General features: G+C 38.7%; 2 protein-coding genes across 2 annotated transcripts in view; both read left to right on the top strand.

Annotated features, from left to right (window-relative positions):
* Positions 1–20,643, top strand: part of LOC113137743 (NACHT, LRR and PYD domains-containing protein 12-like) — an 884,868-nt gene that overhangs the window by 833,421 nt on the left and 30,804 nt on the right. Inside the window, exon 2 of the mRNA XM_026319577.2 lies at positions 20,136–20,403. Within this exon, the coding sequence (XP_026175362.1) occupies positions 20,145–20,403 (259 nt within the window). The 5' untranslated portion in view covers positions 20,136–20,144. The remainder of the gene's footprint in view (positions 1–20,135; positions 20,404–20,643) is intronic.
* LOC113137745 (kinesin-like protein KIF20A) lies at positions 1,118–10,478 on the top strand. The gene is made up of 17 exons (XM_026319579.1): positions 1,118–1,317; positions 1,415–1,534; positions 2,216–2,354; positions 2,454–2,638; positions 3,314–3,407; positions 3,542–3,718; positions 3,830–3,941; positions 4,015–4,077; positions 5,636–5,782; positions 5,890–6,055; positions 6,162–6,338; positions 7,185–7,324; positions 7,460–7,625; positions 8,378–8,501; positions 9,774–9,844; positions 9,938–10,057; positions 10,173–10,478. The coding sequence occupies exons 1-17, from the start codon at positions 1,255–1,257 to the stop codon at positions 10,374–10,376; spliced, it is 2,268 nt and encodes a 755-aa protein (XP_026175364.1). The 5' UTR covers positions 1,118–1,254; the 3' UTR covers positions 10,377–10,478.

Raw genomic sequence — 20,643 nt, 5'->3', positions numbered from 1 at the left:
CAGGTGAGTGTAGTAGCGCCAAAGAAGTTCGCCACAAATGACAAAGGAAGAGATACTTCCAGTTTTAGAGAAAAAAAATACAGCTGTTTTCCCGTTTCAGCGCTATAGAACTTTCTTTATTTAAAGTATAAATAAGGAAAGAAAATCAAGTCTAATTTTAAAAAGGTGTCTGACATTTTCATCACAGAATCAAAACTCCAAAACAAACATATTTTGTCCTAAAAGAAAGAATGAATGGGAATAAAGCAAATATACCTGTGGAGAGACACAGACTCTGAGCCAGACTCCAACTACCATAAAGAAAGACACATCCTGCAAGCAGAACTGTCAGGAAAAGGAGTTACAGATTATTGAGTGAAATCAGTTCTCAGTGCTCAAGATTAGAATTAAACAAAAGCCGTTACAAACTTCCACAATACCACAGGACTCTACATAAGAATATAAAAGATATGTGCAAATACCCAGGAGAGGGCAGCAAAATGTCTTAGCTGTGTCTAGTCTGCTGCAAATTCTGGAAGAAGAAGAAAAACAAGCTGATTTGGGTCCAGGAGTTTCAGCCAATTTGTTTCAACATCAGTAGGTTACCTGATTTACCTTTATGATATGGACTCAACTTTTAATGTCCCCCCAGTCAGCACTTCACTGCAGCAGGTAATGTTTTCTTGTTTGTGTCAACTGTTTTGAGAAGATTTTGTCTCTTTTTGTGGTTAAATTCCATCTGTGAAAGTACTTTGTGTGTTTTTCTAAGTGTTTTTCATGTGTTTGGTGGTATTCTGTGGTTAGTTTTCAATTTTTGAACAAATACTGCCTTTTTGTGGTTGTGTTTCATGTTTTTGAGTTTTTGTGTTTCTGAAAGGTACCTTTTCATCAGGGTTTTTTTTTTTGGTCACTTTGAAGCAATTCTACAATTCCTTGTTTTTCACTGAAGTGATTTGTGACTTTTATGGTCCTTTTTCATTTGTGTATGATCATTGTATGTTTCCCTTTGTCGTTTGTGTCTTTTAACTGAACTCTACAACTTTCAAACCAGAACAGTTTGACCTTATAAAGCCCCAAGGGCGTATCCAGTAATCAGTCCATAGGATTCATGGTGTTCTGATATCTAGTAATGCTGAGATTGGGCAGCATTAGCTGATGTAAAGAACTGAAACCTTAAAACAAACTAGGCTGTTCAGCACTGAGTTTAGTTTCTTGGCTGATTACTGTTTTCTTTATTCTTAGAGTGAAAAAGCAGGTGGTGCTGAACAACAAACCATGAGTGTTTACCTCAGAGTCAGACCTTTCTCTAAAGAGGAGCTCTCTCAAGACGAGGACCAGGTATAATCTAACATTTGATATGAATTGTTTGTCATGGTCTGACTGAGAATGTGATACTTGTTTTATTATTGTGCTGTTTTTTCTTGCTTTTTCCTAGAATTGTGTGGTGATTGAAAATAGCCAAATGGTGACACTGAATGCACCGAAGGGTTCTGCCACCATGAAGAGCAGTGAGAAGGGAATTGGCCTGACAGTCCACAAATTCTCCTTCTCACAGGTTGGAAACATCTAGAATTCTTGTAGATGTGTTATCTGATCGCTCAGTCAGTTTTTAGACATCTGAAATACATTTGTTTATAAAATGTTACAGCTGATTTTACAAAGGCAGAAAGATTAATACATTTTTTCAAGCTAGTTGATACTGATATTTTTGGCCAGTACCAAAGAGGTTTAGGAAAACAAATTTTTAAATGTTTTTCAGTTCTGAAAGTAAACAGAAATGTTGGGAAATGGTCAGAATTCTCAGCAAATAATCAAAATCTGAGAACAACAATGAATTTGAAGTTTTAAAAATTCTTAGAAAAAATCTGAATTTTGAGAATAAAATCATTATTCAGTGTCAAAACTCAAATGTCAGGATTTTTAGAAAAAAGTCAGAATTCTTAAAAAGAAGAAAACATTGTATTAAAATCCATGTCTGAAATTAAAATTGAAATTGAAATTAAAATTAATTTCTTAAAAAATGAGTTTAGTTACAAAGTTACAATTCTTGTCAGAATTTATTCTTTTATTTATTGATTATTGATTATTTATTGATTTTTTTTAAAAAACCTTAGTGTTTTCTATTTACATGCCATGAAAAAAGATGAAGGCAATATATCTCAGCATTTTTAAATTACATGATAGCATCCATGCTAATTAGACTAAGTAGAAACTTGATCTTTCTCTTGACTGTCAGGTTTTTGGACCAGAGACAACACAGGCAGAGCTGTTTGACAACACATTCAGAAGCCAAATGTTGGATTTCTGGGATGGGAAGAATGCTCTAATATTCAGCTATGGTGTCACCAATGCTGGGAAAACATTCACAATCCAAGGTAACCATGGCAACACAAGAACTTTACAATACACTGTATAGTGGGTTTCTGAAATCCAGTGCAATTGTTTAATGAGTCCAAGTATGTTTCATGTATCAGGAACCCCAGAAGAGCCAGGAATACTCCCTCGAGTGTTGGACGCCACCTTTCACCACATTGGGGACAGACAATATGAGGGAATGGACCTGAAGCCCTACCTCAGGAATGATGCACAGTGTCTGGATCCTGACCAAGTCGACCAGGAGAGATGGGCTAAAGCTGCCATTTTTGCTTCAGTCAAAGACGTGAGAACCTCAGATGTTTCATTTACCTGAAATATTTTTGTCTTTCTTTTCTGTGGTCTGTTTTCATCTCTGAAGTTTTTTTTTTTTTTTTTTTTTTTTTTTTACATATTTTTATAGTTGCAAATAGCAATGTCTGTGGATTTATTGTTTTGTCTTTTTATTTTTTGTTTTATGTGGTTCTTTTCTTTTTCAACTTTGAAGTACTTTTGTTTATTCTAGTGGTTTATTCTAACCTTTTTCAGGTTGTTATTCTCCTTCTTATTCACACTTATTGTGTGTCTTCTGGTCATTTTGCTTCTTGCTAGAGTAATACTGTGCTGTTTTAAGGTCATTTACCTATCATTTATCTGTTTATTTGGCACCTCTGATGTCATTTTCTTCTTTCTAGTCATTTGTCACCTCTGAAGTCATTTTATGTCTTTATGTTGTTTTTGTTTGTTTGTTGTTTTGTGTCTTTATATTGTTTTTGTTTGTTGTTTTTGTGTCTTTATGTTGTTGTTGGTCAAATATTTGTTTTGTGTCTCTTGCAGTCATTTTTCGTATTTATGTGGTCATTGTATATATCACTTTTTGTGTTTTCAAACTTGGTTCTAACTGCAAATATTTTCTGTGCAGCTTGACCTGCTAAAAATGTCACTAACAGAATAACAGGCTTATCTTTTTACTCCCAATTAGGACTGTGATTCTCTCGGAGTCCATCATGGTCCAGAGTCGTCGTCTTGTTCTGGCAAAAGTCTTTCATCCTCCTGTTTGTCCTACAGTCAAACCGGTAACATTAACTCAACACACTGAACTTGGACATATCTGCCAATCAGAACTGTTTAAATTTAAGTTGTCCATGCCACTGCTGAGTGCATGATTCCCATGAGCCTCTGTGGTTCTCTCCTCCACCAACTCCTTTAGTGTTGTCCAGCAGCCCACCAGAAGCAGGCAGCAGCCAGTTTGCCTTATGGGCGGCTTTCTTTGAAATCTACAATGAGTGTGTGTATGACCTGCTTCAACCTTCCCTGGGCTCCAGATCCAAGAAACGTGCAGCCCTTCATGTGCGTGAGGACGGTGCTGGAAATGCTTATGTTAAAGGTGTGACAAGGATTAGTTCTTAAGTTGGTGAAAACACACCAGCAACAGTTTGATTGTTCATCAAAGATTAAAGATCAGAGAGCCGCTGAACTGTTCTTGATTTGATTTCAGACCTGAGGTGGATCAACATCCAGACCTTGGATGAAGCATGCAAACTGCTACAATTTGGAAACAAGAATAGAAGTGCTGCAGCCACTAAGATGAACCATTCTTCCAGCAGAAGGTCAAATTTTTATTCAGCCATTACTTAATGTGTCATCTTCTCTTTTCAAAACTCACACCAACTATTATTCCAGCCACAGCATATTCACCATGAAGTTACTGAAGACTGAAGGGGGAACAGTTAGAAGTGTCTCAGAGTAAGTATCATGTTACTTTTATCCTAGCTAAAGTGATCAGGGAGACAGGTAGAAGGGTACTTGGTGTGTTATTTGTTAAGAGGAAAGCAGATAAGGAGACTTGGTGTTGGAATGAAGAAGTTCAGGAGAGTGTTAAGAGGAAAACATTTGGTCCTGATGACATACCTGTGGAGGTATGGAAGTGTTTAGGAGAGGTGGCAGTAGAGTTTTTGACTGGGCTACTTAACAAGATCTTGGAGAGTGAGAGGATGCCTGAGGAATGGAGAGGTGTACTGGTGCCCATTTTTAAGAACAAGGGAGACGTGCAGAGTTGTGGAAACTACAGGGGAATAAAACTGATGAGTCACACAATGAAGTTATGGGAAAGAGTAGTGGAAGCTAGTCTGAGGTCAGAAGTGAGCATTTGTGAGCAGCAGTATGGTTTCATGCCAAGAAAGAGTACCACAGATGCAATATTTGCTTTGAGAATGCTAATGGAGAAGTACAGAGAAGGCCAGAAGGAGCTGCATTGTCTTTGTAGATTTGGAAAAAGCGTATGACAGGGTGCCGAGCGAGGAGCTGTGGTTTTGTATGAGAAAGTCTGGAGTGGCAGAGAAGTATGTTTGAGTGGTGCAGGACATGTATGAGAGCTGTAAGACAGTGGTGAGGTGTGCTGTAAGGGTGCAGAGCTGGAGGTAGCAGAGCTGAAGATGTTGAGGTTCTCTCTGGGAGTGACGAGGATGGATAGGATCAGGAATGAGTACATCAGAGGGACAGCTCATGTTAGATGTTTTGGAGAAAAAGCCAGGGAAGCCAGATTGAGATGGTTTGGACATGTTCAGAGGAGGGACAGTGAATACATTGGTAAAAAGATGCTGAGATTAGAGCTGCCAGGAAGGAGGCCTAGAGGAAGACCAAAGAGGAGGTTCTTGGATGTAGTGAAGGAGAACATGAGGATAGTTGGTGTGGGCGAGGAGGATTCAGAGGATAGGGTTAAATGGAGGCAGATGATTTGCTGTGGCGACCCCTGAAGGGAGCAGCCGAAAGGAAAAGAAAGAGGTTACTTTTATCCTACTGATAGTTTTCCTGACTGTTTATAAAAACTAATAATATTCTGAGAGCTTGAGTTATATTATGGTACTGCAAAATAAGTTATATTCCTGTGAAATTACATGAATATAATCAAATATTACTTTGGAAAATCTAAAGTTAAAAGTATATTCTTGGATTTCTACATGTAGTTTTTGGTTTTTATAACTGTATTTGGACCTGTGTTAAAAGATAAATCTATTGCTTTGTAACAGTTTATAATCTATTTTTTTAATGAAGTCACAGTGTAATTGTGGAAAATTACTGTATTTTGATGAGATGGCAGCATTGTTATTTTACTGGCACACAAAATGACAGAATACTTCCCTGTTAGTCAGTTTTTTAACAGTTTGGTAGATCATCAGTACTACCTGTTGATTACAATTTCAGAATCCATCATTCAGGGCTGACATCAAGAGATTTGAAAGTCAACATTACCAGTGTGCATCCTGATCAGATATGATTAACTTGGTTTTTGTTTGTTTCTTAGGTTTTCTCTGTGTGACCTGGCTGGCTCAGAAAGATGCAACAAAACCAAGACATTTGGACAGAGGCTGAAGGAAGCTGGGAACATCAACAACTCCCTGCTCATTCTGGGGAAGTGCATCACTGCTCTTCACAACAATCAGAACAACAGGTATAGTCAGTTGGAAACACGTTGGACTTTGGTCACGCTCTGTTTATGTTTGTATTAAACTTTGTTAAAAATTAAAAATCTTTTTTTTCCTCTGCGCTGCACATCAGGATGAAGAACAGCTATATTCCTTTCAGAGAGAGCAAGCTCACCAAGCTCTTCCAAGCAGTTTTATGTGGCAGTGGCAGAGCATCAATGATTGTCAACATTAACCAGTGTGCTTCCACCTATGACGAGACTCTCCATGTTATGAAATTCTCAGCTGTCGCCAAACAAGTTAGTCTGAGTACATAATGTTGTGAGAGAATGAGCTGGATCAACAAAGAACCTGTCAGCTGTAGCAGATCCAGGACATCATTAATCTGACCTGTGCTGTCTGTAGGTGGTGCAGGTGATCCCAGAGAAGCCTCTGGAATCTCTGGCTCCATGTTTGGTCGGTCGTGGTGGAAAACCTCTGGTGAGCACCAGGATGCTTGAGGAACAGGCCCTGGAGAACGTTTTGTCTGAAGACGAGCCACTTGATGAAGATGAGGCCAACTTGTATCTGCTGCCACAGAATGTACAACTACTACTAATATTACTATTACTACTACTACTACTCCATGACAGATTCGGACTCAGGCTGTTTCTGTAGCTCTTTGTTCAGTATTATCCTTTGAAGCAGCAACTTGAATGAACTCACTTGTTAATGACAAAGTGACAGTTGTCATATAATCCTTGTGAACTGCTTTGGATTAGAAAGATGTTTTTAGCATCTAAATTTATGTAGATTTCATTATTCAAACTTTATCACAGAATTTTCACTTAGTGTTAATTTTACATTTTTTCTGATGCTAGTTGTTAAAATGTTGATTTATTTTTAAAGCATCTCATTTTGACAAAATAGTGATAATTTGGATGATTTATCAATTTAGAGTTTTTGTATCTATAAATATATATATATATATATATATATATATATATATAGAATAGTAACTCATATTTTTTTCTCAATTCTTATTTTTTTGTAATTTTTATCTTTTTTCATTGTTCTTACTGTTACATATTTTAAACCTTTTTCATAATTATGAATTTTTCATCATGATTAACAACTTTTTTTTCTTTTCTTTTGATAAATGCGTTGCTCTAACATAACCTGAATTGTTCTCCCTTTACTTTTGTCACAGCACTCTGCTGTGACTGCTTCACTGCATGACTGTCATAATAACATATTGTAGTTATGCATCCCCTACTCTGACTGATATAGTTAAATGTGTGTTTTAGTTTGCTGCTTTCTGACAGTAGAACATGTCATTTTATTTTGAAATATGTTGCATATGGCCCATAATGTAATACTTAGTTGAAGCCAAAGGTAGTTCTTCTTTTAAGTTATTTCCAGTAAATGTTTTACTATAAATTTTCTCAGGAACTCGTGAATCTGTTTGAGAGGCTCCAAACAAAACTACTGGCTGAGAGAAGAAGAAACATGAAACAGGAAATGGAGATTCGCAAGGAAATGGGAGATGCTATGTTACAGCAGCTCATGGAAAGTGAAGAGCTCCGCAGGTGTGTTTATTTTATTTGTTTTTGTGATTTCAGTTTGTTCAGTTTGTTGGTACAGTACGATTTCAGCAGTAGTCTCCCAAAGTCAACTGTCAGTGACACCAAACCTAGTGAATAAAATGTGCTTTAAATGTTTAGACGACAGATAGAAGAGCTGAAGGAAAGTCACCAAGAACAGCTGGAGAACATCTTTGAGATGTACAAGGATGCTATCAAAGAGCACGCCTACCAGAGTGCTATGGACACTCTGGAAAACCAGTATGTGCCTCTGGATGAGTTCCTTGATGAGCAGCAGAAAGTAGAGGTATGTCATTTTACTGAGTTACAGGCAGGGTGGACTTAACCCACCCAAACGTCAGTCTTACCCACCCCATTAGAATTTAGTGAAAGACAATTTGTTTTTTACAATTTGTGCTTTGGTAAAAGCATTCTAAGGCATGTTAAGAGGTTTGGGGGATGACTGTAGATTGCCCCAATCAAAAAATAACACCTCTCCACACTCACAACTCGCCTTCAGTGCAGAGAAGCAGCTTCTGTTTCACTTGTTGTTTGATATTGCTAACGAGAGAGATGTTTTTACCTCGTGTGGTTATACCTATTGGAAAGTGGTATAGACTCTATCTAGACTAAATAGACTCTAACAATTGAAATTTGTCAGAACCTCTAATAAATTACCCATTCTGTTTAGTAGTGTATTTAGACTCATGGAAGCATTGTAAATAAATAAATAAATAAACAAATAAATCATTATTCTGAATTTATCCTAATAATTGCCCACACAGGATATCTGCCAGCTCCCCCTTCCACAGCTGGCAAGAACTAGCCCTGCTAACAGGTCAGCCCTGACCTCGGCCCCTGACAGACATTGGTCTGAGTTCATTACAGATTGATGGTGTACAGACCTACAATGGTCCAATCCGTTTAAGACACCAGAGTTTAAAGTTTCATTTTATTAAACTGAAAATTGTCAAATTGGATTTATGATATCCAGTGACATGCCACCAAACCACACAGATTTAGTTGAACCATCAAATTTTTCTGTTGCTATCTGTGCAGGTCCTCAGACGTAAAGTGTTAGAGTTGGAGACTTTATCATCCAATTACCGAGGAGAGTCTACAGTTTCAACAATGGACCAGTCATGCCCCACTCCAGTATCTAAAGCTACAGCAGCTGCAGCAGGTTAGCACATGCTCTTTTAGCCATAGCTCAACATCTTCACCCTTTGAGGAAAAAACCCTCTGGGAGAAGATTATTGACATTTGTATTAAGATTTGTTTTAAATCTACAGTCAAGCCTGAAATTATTCATACCCCTGGCAAATTCTGACTTAAAGTTACTTTTATTCACATGCCACTTTTTGTTCAAATGTAAATAAAAAATGAGTAATAATTTTTTCCACAATGATGCCTCTTGTCCATCGTCTTTTCTTCTTCTGGGAGACACCTGTGTCATTTATAATCAAGAAAAAACTTGCTGGTTGAATAAAAGTAACTTTAAGTCAGAATTTGCCAGGGGTATGAATAAATTCGGGCTTGACTAGTTCACACATTAGTTCACAACATTCCCTGACACTTAAAAAGATACAGTCAGGGTTGTTTTAGCAACTTGAGCTGTGCTTTGTCAGTGCTAATTAGTGAATGCTAATAGGCTAACATCCATCCATTATCTATTCCCACTTATTCCTTAACCATTGTCACGGGGATCTGCTGGAGCCTATCCCAGCTCTCTTTTGGGTGGAAGGCAGGGGGTACACCCTAGACAGGTCACCAGTCCATCACAGGGCCACACATAAACACACAAAGACAAAACAACCACACACACTCACACTCGCTCCTGTAGGCAATTTAGAGTCACCAATCAACCTAACATGCATATTTTTGGACTGTGGGAGGAAACTGGAGTAAACCCACGAAAGCACGGGGAGAACATGCAAACTCCTCACAGAAAGTTCGAACCCAGGACCTTCTTGCTGTGAGGCAACAGTGCTAACCACCTAATAGGATAACATGCTAAACTAAATTGGAAATGACTAAAACTAATTTTTTAAGGCCAGTCTAAGGAAACGAAAATACATTAACAATAACCTGAACCTGCAGACCTGACAGACACAAACAGTGGTCGGTTCATATGGGAGGTGGGAGGTTTTGCTAGTTCTGGCTAGTCGCGCATGAGCATTAGGGTTAGTATTGGGCTTTTAGTATTGACTTAAGAATCATTACATTCCTATACATCAATATGTTAGCATTGTCAGAATGTTACCATTTAGCTCAAAGCACCTCTGTGCCTTAGTACAGAATTACAAAGCTGCTAACAAAGTCATTGTGATTTTTTTTTTTCTTCTCTGTGGCTGATAATATGTGTATTTCTGTTTACATGATATTTTACTAAGCTTCACAAAGTTCACAGAAATGCTGTATTAACAAATTAACATGACCAGTTTTATCCACACAGTCGATGATCTCCCCAAATGGCTTTCCAAAGAAAAAAGGGCCATAGAGAGGATGTGTGAGGATGTACAACAGGTAACAAGGACAAAACATTATTTGTGTCTTAATCAAAATTACACTTGTGTATATGTGATCACTTTAATTCTATAAAAAATGTTTGGTCTTCAGGTGATTTTGTGTCTAGAGAAAAACATGATGGAGCTCAGTGAAACACTTGCAAATGTCAGAAATGGCTTCCTGGAGAAATCAGCTGAACTGGAGGCTCTGCAGGGGAAATTGGATGATCAGGTGTGTAATTTAAAGTAGGAATGGCTTCACCAATAACAATCTCTGCGTTGATGCTTGTATGTCAGCAAAATAAAATCTTTCAGAATGTGTTTTTTTTTTTCTTTTTTTAATCAAGACAAAATCTAAGAAGAACATTGGTGGACAGTGTGTGGAGAGTGTGTCACTAAACACAGAACTTACCAAGACATCCCTGAAGTCATTTGTGGTGCCCAAGACCAAGCGAGGTCTGCTTGCCAGCATCAGAGAGGCAGTTACCTCTCCACAAAAAGGTTCGACTGGCAGACCACACAGGAAAACAGCTCGGACTACACACAGCTGAAAATCCCAGGATCTCGCCAGGAGGACTAGTTCCTTTTGGTTTTTACAAACTTCCCTTGTACAAGGTACTTGGATAAGCAACTCCTTAGAATAATTACTTTTTAAATCTTCCCCAGTAAGGTATTTTTTGATTGTTTATTTCAATGTGTTTTTGTGAGTTTTTAATAAAAATTAAATTCTGAAACTACTAAGCATGAAAATGTTAATCTTAATTGATATATGGTCATAGCTTAAATATGTTAACGTATCATGGTGGTGGTGTAGGAAAGAGTGGTGAGGACCCAAATGCAGGACACAACAGGCTTTATTCCCCTGGATCGTCCAGGGCTCAGGCAAAACGCAAAGTTTTCTGCCGTTCGGCGGGCAGGCAGACAGGGAAACAGAAACTAACACACTCCTCGAACAAATGCAACCCACAGAAACATTTAGCATTATCCTTAGCAATGCTCTGGCGGGGAACAAAGGAAGCCGGGGGATATATATATACACACAGAACTAAAGACTAATTAACACCGGTGAACATAATCCTGCTAATGAACAACGGAAACACAAAGTTACCTGGGACTAACAAAGAGGCGGAACACAGGAAACTGACCAAAATAAGGGACAGACAGGAAACGGAGATCCCGGGGCCTAACAAAATATACAGATATGGCTAAAAGTGTTGGAACCCTTGCATGTTAAAAGATCTAATCATCACTTCTGAGATATGTTAAAACTGACAAAAGTAATTCAAATTCAGTTTTCATTTTTTCACATTTCATACGTTTTTTTTGTTTGTTTTTTACTTTTTTACTTTTATTGGAGTCCATTGTTTTTTGTAGCTCTTACTGAGACCTGTACATTTCGTGGGCTATAACCTCCAGAATACAGCACCTCCACAGCTTCCACTGTACTGACCATCATCGTGTCTTTACAACAAGAACTATTATGTTCAATTCAATTCAATTCAATTTTATTGAATTAACGCCAAATCACAATACAAATCATCTCAAGGCACTTTACAAAAACTAAAACTAAAAACCTAACAATTCTCTTATGAGCAAGCATTTGGCGACAGTGGAGAGGAAAAACTCCCTTTAACGGAAGAAAAAACCTCCAGCAGAACCGGGCTCAGTTTGGGCGGCCATCTGCCTCGACCAGTTGGGGTGAGTGGATAGAGCAGAGAGAAAAGAACAGCAACAATAAACAACAGATAGACACTGCAGGTTGGTGGGACCAGTAACTGCACATCAGTGATATGCAGCTCAAGGACCGGGGACACCTGCAGAAGGTACAGAGAGAACAGAGAGAGAGGGAGAGAGCACAAACTAGGGGAGAGAGAGAGCACAAGGTTGGTGACATTCAATGGTGGAATATACATGGGGGGGGGTTAGGGTAGGGGAGCTCAGTGCACCGATGGTCCTCGGGCATCAAGATAGTAATGAGTTACAGTAATCTAGCCTTGAGGTAACAAATGCATGGACTAGTTTTTCTGCATCATTTTGACACAGGAAGCTCCTAATTTTGGAAATGTTGCACAGGTGAAAGAATGCAGTTCTATAGATTTGTTTTATGTGTGAGTTAAAGGACATGTTCTGGTCAAAAATAACTCCAAGGTTTTTTACAGTAGTGCTGGAGGCCAGGGCTATGCCATCTAGAGTAGCTATTATTTGAGAAAAGTTATTTCTGAGATTTTTTGGCCCAAATATAATGACTTCTGTTTTCTCTAAGTTTAAAAGTAAAAAGTTACTGGTCATCCAGGCCTTTATGTCAGTTAGACAGGCTTGAAGTCTGGATAACTGGTTTGTGTTAACAGGTTTAATAGATAGATACAACTGGGTGTCATCTGCATAGCAGTGGTAATTAATAGAGTGCTTCCTAATGACATATCCTAAAGGAAGCATGTACAGGGTGAACAGAATCGATCCTAGCACAGAGCCTTGTGGAACTCCATAACTAACTTTTGTTCATGTGGAAGGTTCATCATGGACATGAACAAACTGGAATCTGTCCGATAAATAGGATTGGAACCATTTTAACGCTGTTCCTCTGATACCAGTCACAATCTCCAGTCTCTGTAATAAGATGTTGTGGTCAATGGTGTCGAATGCAGCATTAAGGTCTAGGAGGACAAGTATAGAAACAAGTCCATTGTCTGAGGCTAAGAGGAGATCGTTGGTAACGTGTGCTGTTTCCGTACTATGATGTGCTCTAAATCCTGATTGAAAATCTTCAAATAGTTCATTCCTGTGTAAGTGGTCTGATAGCTGCTTAGCAACAGGTTTTTTTAGGATTTTAGAAATAAATGGCAGGTTGGATATTGGTCTATAATTAGCCAAGACTCCTGGATCAAGACTAGGCTTTTTGAGTAAAGGTTTGATTACTGCAGTTTTAAAGGCCTGTGGTACGTAGCCTGATACTAGAGATAAATTTACCAAGTCTAATAAAGATGAGTTCATTAATGGCAGGGTGTCTTTAAGCAGTCTAGTCGGGATGGGGTCTAAGAGACACATTGATGATTTTGATGAAACAACTACTGATGTAAATTCAGAGAGATCTATGGGAGAGAAGCAGTCTAAACATAACTGAGGTCCTACAGATGATTCAAGAGCTACTGTAGTAGAAGATTCATTTATTGCAGGTATAGGAAGCATCTGCTAAATTTTATCTCTAATAGTTGTGATTTTATTTGTTAAAGAAACTCATAAATTCATCACTGCTGAGAGCTAAGGGAACACTGGGCTCAACAGAGCTGTGACTTTTTGTCAGCCTGGCTACAATGCTGAAAAGAAACCTGGGATTGTTCTTATTTTCCTCTATTAGTGATGAATAGTATGCAGTTCTGGCTTTATGGAGAGCTTTTTTATAGGTTAACAGATTGTTTTTCCAGGTTAGAAAAATTTCCTCTAAATTTGTGGAACGCCACTTCCTTTCCAGCCTTCGTGATGCCTGCTTTAAGGCACGAATATGTAAGTTATACCGTGGGGCTAATCTCCTCTGATTCACTAACTTCTTTTTCAGAGGGGGTCACAGTATCAAGCGTTTCACGCAGTGACGCTACAGCACTGTCAACAATATGATCAATTTGGTAGGGAGTGGGATTGAAGCAGCTGCCCTCCACTGTGTTTATACTTGGCATAGATGTAAACAAAGATGGAATCATTTTCTTAAATTTATTAACAGTGTTGTCGGATAAACATCTCCTGTAGTGGAATTTTCTTCCAAACGCTGCATGATCCATCATCTTAAATTCAAAAGTTATTAAAGAATGATCTGACAAAACAGGATTTGGGGGAAAAACTATTAGATGTTCAATTTCGATGCCATAGGTCAGAACAAGATCAAGGGTGTGATTAAAATAGTGGGTGGGTTTAGCAACATTTTGAATGAAACCAATTGAATCTAATATAGAATTAAATGCAATGCTGAGGCTGTTATTTTCAACATCTACATGAATGTTAAAATCTCCCACTATAATGACTTTATCTGAACTAAGCACTAAATCAGACAGGAAGTCTCGAAATTCAGTTAAAAACTCTGAGCAAGGGACAGGTGGACGGTACACAATGACAAGTAGAACTGGTTTTTGTGTTTTCCAGTTTGGATGTGAGAGGCTAAGAGTGAGGCTCTCAAATGAGTTATAACTATTCTGAGAATTAAAGTTTAATAATAAGTTTGAGTGGAAGCTTGCTGCTACTCCTCCACTTCGACCTGTGCTTCAAGGAACATGACAATTTTTATGACTGAGGGGGGTTGATTCATTCAGACTGACATATTCATCCTGCTGCAGCCAGGTTTCAGTAAGACAAAGTAAGTCAAAAGACCTCATAATAGCATATTATCCCAGTAGAGCACTTCGCTCTCAGAGTGCAGGTCGACTTTTGGTTCCCAGAGTTTCCAAAAGCAGAATGGGAGGTAGAGCCTTTAGCTATCAAACTCCTCTCCTGTGGAACCAGCTCCCAGTCTGGGTTCGGGAGGCAGATACTCTCTGTACTTGTAAGGCTAGATTTAAAACCTTCTTTGACAAAGCGTATAGTTAGGGCTGGCTTCAGGTAACCCTGAACCATCCCTTAGTTATGCTGCTATAGGCAGGATAGTAAATTTTAAACTTATCTTATTTTAAAAAAGATTGGACAATTATGTTTGTCCACATTCAGTACCTACCGCTCCCATGAACCTTTGAGAAAACCTATGTAAACTTCTGAGGAATGTATTTGAACAGCACTGACCAATACCCAGAGTAGTTTGGATTGGGTTTTGATACAGCATACTAAAAAGCTTCATATCACAGTGTCAGTAGCGTCACGCATAGACATTCTCAATATAATGCTTCACACAACAAATAATCATTCACAGAGAAAACTGATTTGTAAGTTCTGGGGTATATTCTAATATATTTTGGTCCACTTGTCGCCACAGCTAGTACATCTAATATGTTACCATTAAATCTCAGACAGAGCTAAGCATGCAATTTTTTCAATCTCTTTCACTCTTTGAAACACTGAAAGGTTTTACTTCTTATTTACTGCTGCTCCTAAGGTGCATGGAAACATTGGAAGACATCAATACACAATACAACTGATATAATTATGTCATTTTATTAATGAAAGTTCATGTTGAATAAATGAAACAGGTATCTATATCATTTTATATGACCATTTCTGGATTATGACCATGTCTTGTAGATTAAGACACATGAAGCACAAACACACACAAACAGAGTAGCAGCTTATTACAACATAGACAGATTTGTTATTTCCTGTGAAAAGGGGAAGCATATAGAGGAAATCAGCATAGAGAGTCCGGTCGAGGCAGATGGCTGCCCAAACTGAGCCTGGTTCTGCTGGAGGTTTTTTCTTCCATTAAAGGGAGTTTTCCTCTCCACTATCGCCTTGTGCTTGCTCATAAGGGATTTGTTGGGTTTTTTTGTTTTTGTAAAGTGCCTTGAGATGATTTGTATTGCACTATACAAATAAAATTAAATTGAATTGAATTGAACAGAGTTCAGACTCCATTTTGAGCAGACAGAGCAGAAGACAACAAAGAGGCTGAGACGGTGAGTGTTGATTCAGTTATTCTTCTGTTGCTGTCAAAGTGTCTGTGCCAGTTTATTCTCTGTGGGCTCTGGAGGGAATAAACCTCCTTTAATACAAACACACTGAAAGAGATGGATGACACATTACCATGTGTGATACTTCCTGTTCTCTATCTTGTTTCCTCTCAGTTGGTTTTAACTCATCCGTTTGATTCATTTGTGGACACAAAGCTTTCCGCTTTTCAGATTTGGAGCTAATTCATAAAAATAGTGTTGAGTAGTCACTTTGGAGTTGTTTTTTAGTTTAGTCCTTTAGTTTGTTTTACTTTTCTGCCTGTTCTTACATTAATCTATTTAATGTGTAAAGCTGGGCAGTATGGTGGCTGAGTGGTTAGCACTGTTGCCTCATAACAAGATGGTTGTGGGTTTGCAACCTGACCTTTCTGTGTGGAGTTTGCTGTTCTCCCTGTGCTTGTGTGGGTTTACTCCAGGTACTCTGCTTTTCTCCCACAGTCAAAAACATGCATGTTAGGTTGATTGGTGACTCTAAATTGCCCATAGGAGTGAGTGTGAGTGTGTGTCTATATGTGGCTCTGTGATGGACTGGAGACCTGTCTAGGGTGTACCCTTGCCTTTCACCCGTAAGAGAGCTGGGATAGGCTCCAGCAGATCCCCGTGACCCTCATTAAGGAATAAGCAGGCATAGAAAATAGATGGATGTTTAAAGCTATTAGTAATATGTATTAAACTGAGTCTTCATTCTGTTGAAAGCTATATTATCATCCAGGTAAGTATTTTTTTTTTTTGTTATTGCTGAAGTTCCAACAGCATTTTAACTTCAGTTCTAGAAGTAGATGGTTTTTATCTTAATACAGCTGCTTCAACAGACCTTCAGTATGTATTTGGTTTCTGCAGATAGGCCTGATGACAGTGCATTTGATTATCTTGCGTCTTTCATCTAATGCAAAAAAGATCACTATATATAACATATTCAATAAAAAAGAAAAGCAAAGTCTTTGTATGGCAGTCTTTGTCCTGTTACTGAATATTAAATGATTATATTTCTTTTTCTTACACCAGTGCCAATGCTTTTCCCAGTGATGAAATTGACAAAAAGAGTGAGAAATAAGAAATAAATGTAAAAAAGTGAGTCAAACACATTTCAGCAAAATGGTACTTTGCTTGTTTTATAAACATTTTTCTGTAGCAGAATATTAAAAATGAATCAAAGTAATTGCCTCTTTCATCACAATGACACTGAAATAGCAGATAGAGGGTAAGGTTTTTTACTGCCAAACGCTGCATCAAACATAAATACTACTAAGGAAAGTTAAACTATAACAGATGATACATCTGTCAAATAAATTGCGTTGTAATATAAAATGACTGTAAACCGAGTTCAAGTGTATTGAATTGATTCAAGTGTTTCGTTCAAAAGTTCAAAGTCCAAAGGGGACTGATTGCGTGAAGCTGAACCACCAGCATCACACATCATTGAGTATCTGATTTTAACAAAGACAATGACTGAGCACTGTTCATCTGGTGCTCATGCATTCTCATTGTTAGGAGGAACTTAGATCTTAAAAAAGCATCAGCACCCCGAAACTGCCACCCATCCTCAGTGTCGGAATGTTAGAAATTTTTCACAGAGAAGGAACTATGGCACTCTGCTGATGTGTGCTTTAAATACCTGACGGTGACTTGAAGACTGATCAGACTAACAGGTTTGAGGTGTGAGGGGCAAGTATGGGTGCAGTCTGAAGCCGATAACCATGAGGTGAAAAGAGGCAACACACACCTTTATATTTACCCCACACATCACACCTCAGACCATTAGTGATGGCACCAGGGGATAATAGATTCCTTAATCATATTTCTCTGCCTTGTGAACTAGTTCAGCTTTATACCAGATACTGTACTACCCTGCTCACTGCTGCTAACAATTGTCTTTCATTGCTCAAGTAACTTTTCTTGTACAGCATCTTGATCACCTCACTGTGCATCGAGAATGCATAATTATATAATGTCATGGCTGTGCATTCAAAAATTGTTGTTATAATGGCAGTCAATGGGGCAAAAACATCCACGAACAGTAAATTAGTCTGAAAAAATTTAAATCTGATGCTACACAAAAACTAACAATGCATCAAAATCAGCGTACTGTGTACAGTGAATTTATTTATCTATTGTTATTCCTGCTTGTAGTTAATCACTATATAACTATGAAATTTTATTGATTTTCATTTATGTTGTTGCTGAACTATTCTGACTGACTCTGATTAGTTATTAAGTTTGTCATGTGCTGAAAGTTTGCTGGGTGGAAAAAGAAATTATGTTCCCATCTTAGGAAACAGTCTTAAAACTTACAACACCTAAAGAATAGGGTAATCTCTTGATTCAAAGAGATTAGTGAGACTGCCCATCACTTCCTGGATCAATCAGATCGTGTCATGCACAATGAAGGACGAACCAGACGTTTTTTCCCGCCCAATGCGGCAAGACACAAAAACACATTACACAGACAGACATACCTGGGGACTTGAAGCAGGCTTGAGAATGAACTCTTGTAACTGAACGCTGGGGAACTGAACACCCTGAAGAGAACAGAAATGGACAAAGTTCCAGACAGATTCAAAGAAAGAGATTTCCAGACTCATTAAGAACCTCGTTCTCCCTGAGGATGACCATGAGGCAGAGAAAGTTTTACTGCCCAGCAGAGGAGAAACAAAGACATTGTTCCTGTGTGTGGCTGTCCTCCAGCTGACCATCTCACATCAACCAACTCCATGAGACAACCCTGCAGTGGCCAGATGGAGAGCAAGAAAAGGCGACGAACAGACCCAGGCCCGAAGTCCAAGACTGCTCTCTCCTACTCCCGTCAGCAGCCTGCAGTTGGACCAGCCCACAGACGAACAGACCAAGCCTCAGTAAACCCGAGGACAAGCAAGTAAACTGTGGCTCTTCTGGTTGTCTCACACTAATCTCAGTTGGTCTCCATAATTACTAAACTGTGTTTAGACTTCAGACTCAAACACAGAACATAAATTAATTTCAAGATTTCTTTTCCACCACTTCAAACAACCTACTCATTTACTGTTATGTTTTATTCGTTAGCTCAGATAATTCCTCAGATCAGTTCTCCCTCCATTTCCCTCTATGTAAATAGAATGTATATATTGTAAATAGCTAAATATATCTTAAAAAGACAACTGACTGACTACATTAATGTTATTTCACACAGTAAATACGTCACTGAATCAGGAGAACTCTCCCTCAGATTGTAGACTGATGTCCTTAATTGACTGGTTGATCCGCCATCAAAGGATCTTCTGTCCCAAATTATGAAGATGGTTTATGATATTCATAATTCATAAACTAGACATAATAAACCTTCACGTTCAATACATGTACTTCAAGGTGACAGATGAGGTTAGACAGGAATCTCCGTGGACCATGATGTTTGCAGATAACATTGTCATCTGTAGCGAGAGCAGGGAGCAGGTGGAGGAAAATCTAGAGAGGTGGAGGTTTGCTCTGGAAAGGAGAGGAATGAAGGTTAGTCGCAGTAAAACAGAGTACATGTGTGTAAATGAGAGGGACTGAAGTAGAACGGTGAGGTTACAGAGAGCAGAGGTGAAGAAGGTGGAGGATTTTAAGTACCTAGGGTCAACAGTCCAGAGCAACGGAGAGTGTGGAAAATAAGTGAAAAGACGTGTGCAAGCAGGTTGGAACGGGTGGAGGAAAGTGTCAGGTGTCATGTGTGACAAAAGAGTGTCAGCAAGAATGAAAGGAAAAGTGTACAAGACAGTGGTGAGACCAGCAATGTTGTATGGTTTAGAGACAGTGGCACTGAGAAAAATACAGGAGGCAGAGCTGGAGGTAGCAGAGCTGAAGATGTTGAGGTTCTCTCTGGGAGTGACGAGGATGGATAGGATCAGGAATGAGTACATCAGAGGGACAGCTCATGTTAGATGTTTTGGAGAAAAAGCCAGGGAGGCCAGATTGAGATGGCTTGGACATGTTCAGAGGAGGGGCAGTGAATACACTGGTAAAAGGATGCTGAGGTTAGAGCTGCCAGGAAGGAGGCCTTAGAGGAAGACCAAAGAGGAGGTTCTCGGATGTAATGAAGGAGGACATGAGGATAGTTGGTGTGGGTGTGAAGGATACACAGGATAGGGTTAAATGGAGGCAGATGGATTCGCTGTGGCGACCCCTGAAGGGAGCAGCCGAAAGGAAAAGAAAAAGTTATACATTCAAATTTGCTACACAAGCTAATTTTGTCATGCTCTGCTTTCTTACAGGACAAGGACAATAATCAGTGATTCCGATTCTGATTGTTATTTTGAGTTTCACTGGTTACGTTAATGTGAAAAAAGTAGGTTTTGAAAAGGGTAAATCATAATTTAACAGCTTTCAAACTAAAGAAACCAAATACACACAAAAAAAAAAACAATACGATCGTGTTACAGATGTGGTGATTTTGTGTGAAAGCAATGAACAGTGACCCACAGCTGACTTCACACTGACAGCTGTTGAATTGGCTGTCCACAGCTGTTGAACTGGCTGTGGGAAGAAGGAAAAAGTGAACACTGATCATTTTAGTTTGTTATCCCAGCTTTTCAAACTCAGTTTACCTGTCTCCAAAAACATCTGTAATCACTGTAATTCTTACTTTGTCTGGTAAAACACCATCAGAAGCAGAAGAATTAACTTATTGTTGACACTGTTCTCTGATCTCACCAGGGACTCACAATGAAACCAGAGGACATATTAAATATTCTAGATGAACTAAAGATCTGTGAATTTAAGCGCTTCAAATGGTTCCTGGAGCAGGAGCGCAAAGGCATCTCAGTGAGTCGTTTGGAAAAGGCAGAAACACATGACATTGTGAGTCTGATGGTGGAGGCATATGGACTTCATGGAGCTGTGAAGGTGACCAAGAAAGTGTTAGGGAAGATTCCCAGGAATGATGTGGTGCAGAGTCTGTCAGACACCAGCTCAGGACCAGAAGGTCAGTAACAGAAAGAGGAAAGAACTATATCCCACCAGTCTCACAAGGTTTTATTACAGAATTCAAGCTTTATCAGTTAGACTTTAATCATGTCCAAAAACCAGGCAGTGGATTTGTTGTTAAAAGTGAATTCGGGTTCAGGGGTTCACAGTTGTACTTGAGGACATGTAAGCCTGAACATTTGACTGTTAAAAAAGAGAATAAACCAAAATCAGATGAACTTAAATATGAAAATCATAT

This window comes from Mastacembelus armatus, unplaced genomic scaffold (genome assembly GCF_900324485.2).
Source record: "Mastacembelus armatus unplaced genomic scaffold, fMasArm1.2, whole genome shotgun sequence".
Lineage (NCBI taxonomy): Eukaryota > Metazoa > Chordata > Actinopteri > Synbranchiformes > Mastacembelidae > Mastacembelus > Mastacembelus armatus.
The sequence above is the reverse complement of the archived record's forward strand: the minus strand, read 5'-3'. Positions and strand labels throughout refer to the sequence as shown.

What these genes read in the sequence shown, in the direction of transcription:
- LOC113137745 (XM_026319579.1), top strand. Translation starts at nt 1,255, where the DNA reads ATGAGTGTTTACCTCAGAGTCAGACCTTTCTCTAAAGAGGAGCTCTCT. An exon ending in ACAGTTAGAAGTGTCTCAGA is followed by an intron (nt 4,078 to 5,635) that starts GTAAGTATCATG and finishes TTTGTTTCTTAG; the next exon opens with GTTTTCTCTGTGTGACCTGG. An exon ending in AGGGGAAATTGGATGATCAG is followed by an intron (nt 10,058 to 10,172) that starts GTGTGTAATTTA and finishes TTTTTAATCAAG; the next exon opens with ACAAAATCTAAGAAGAACAT.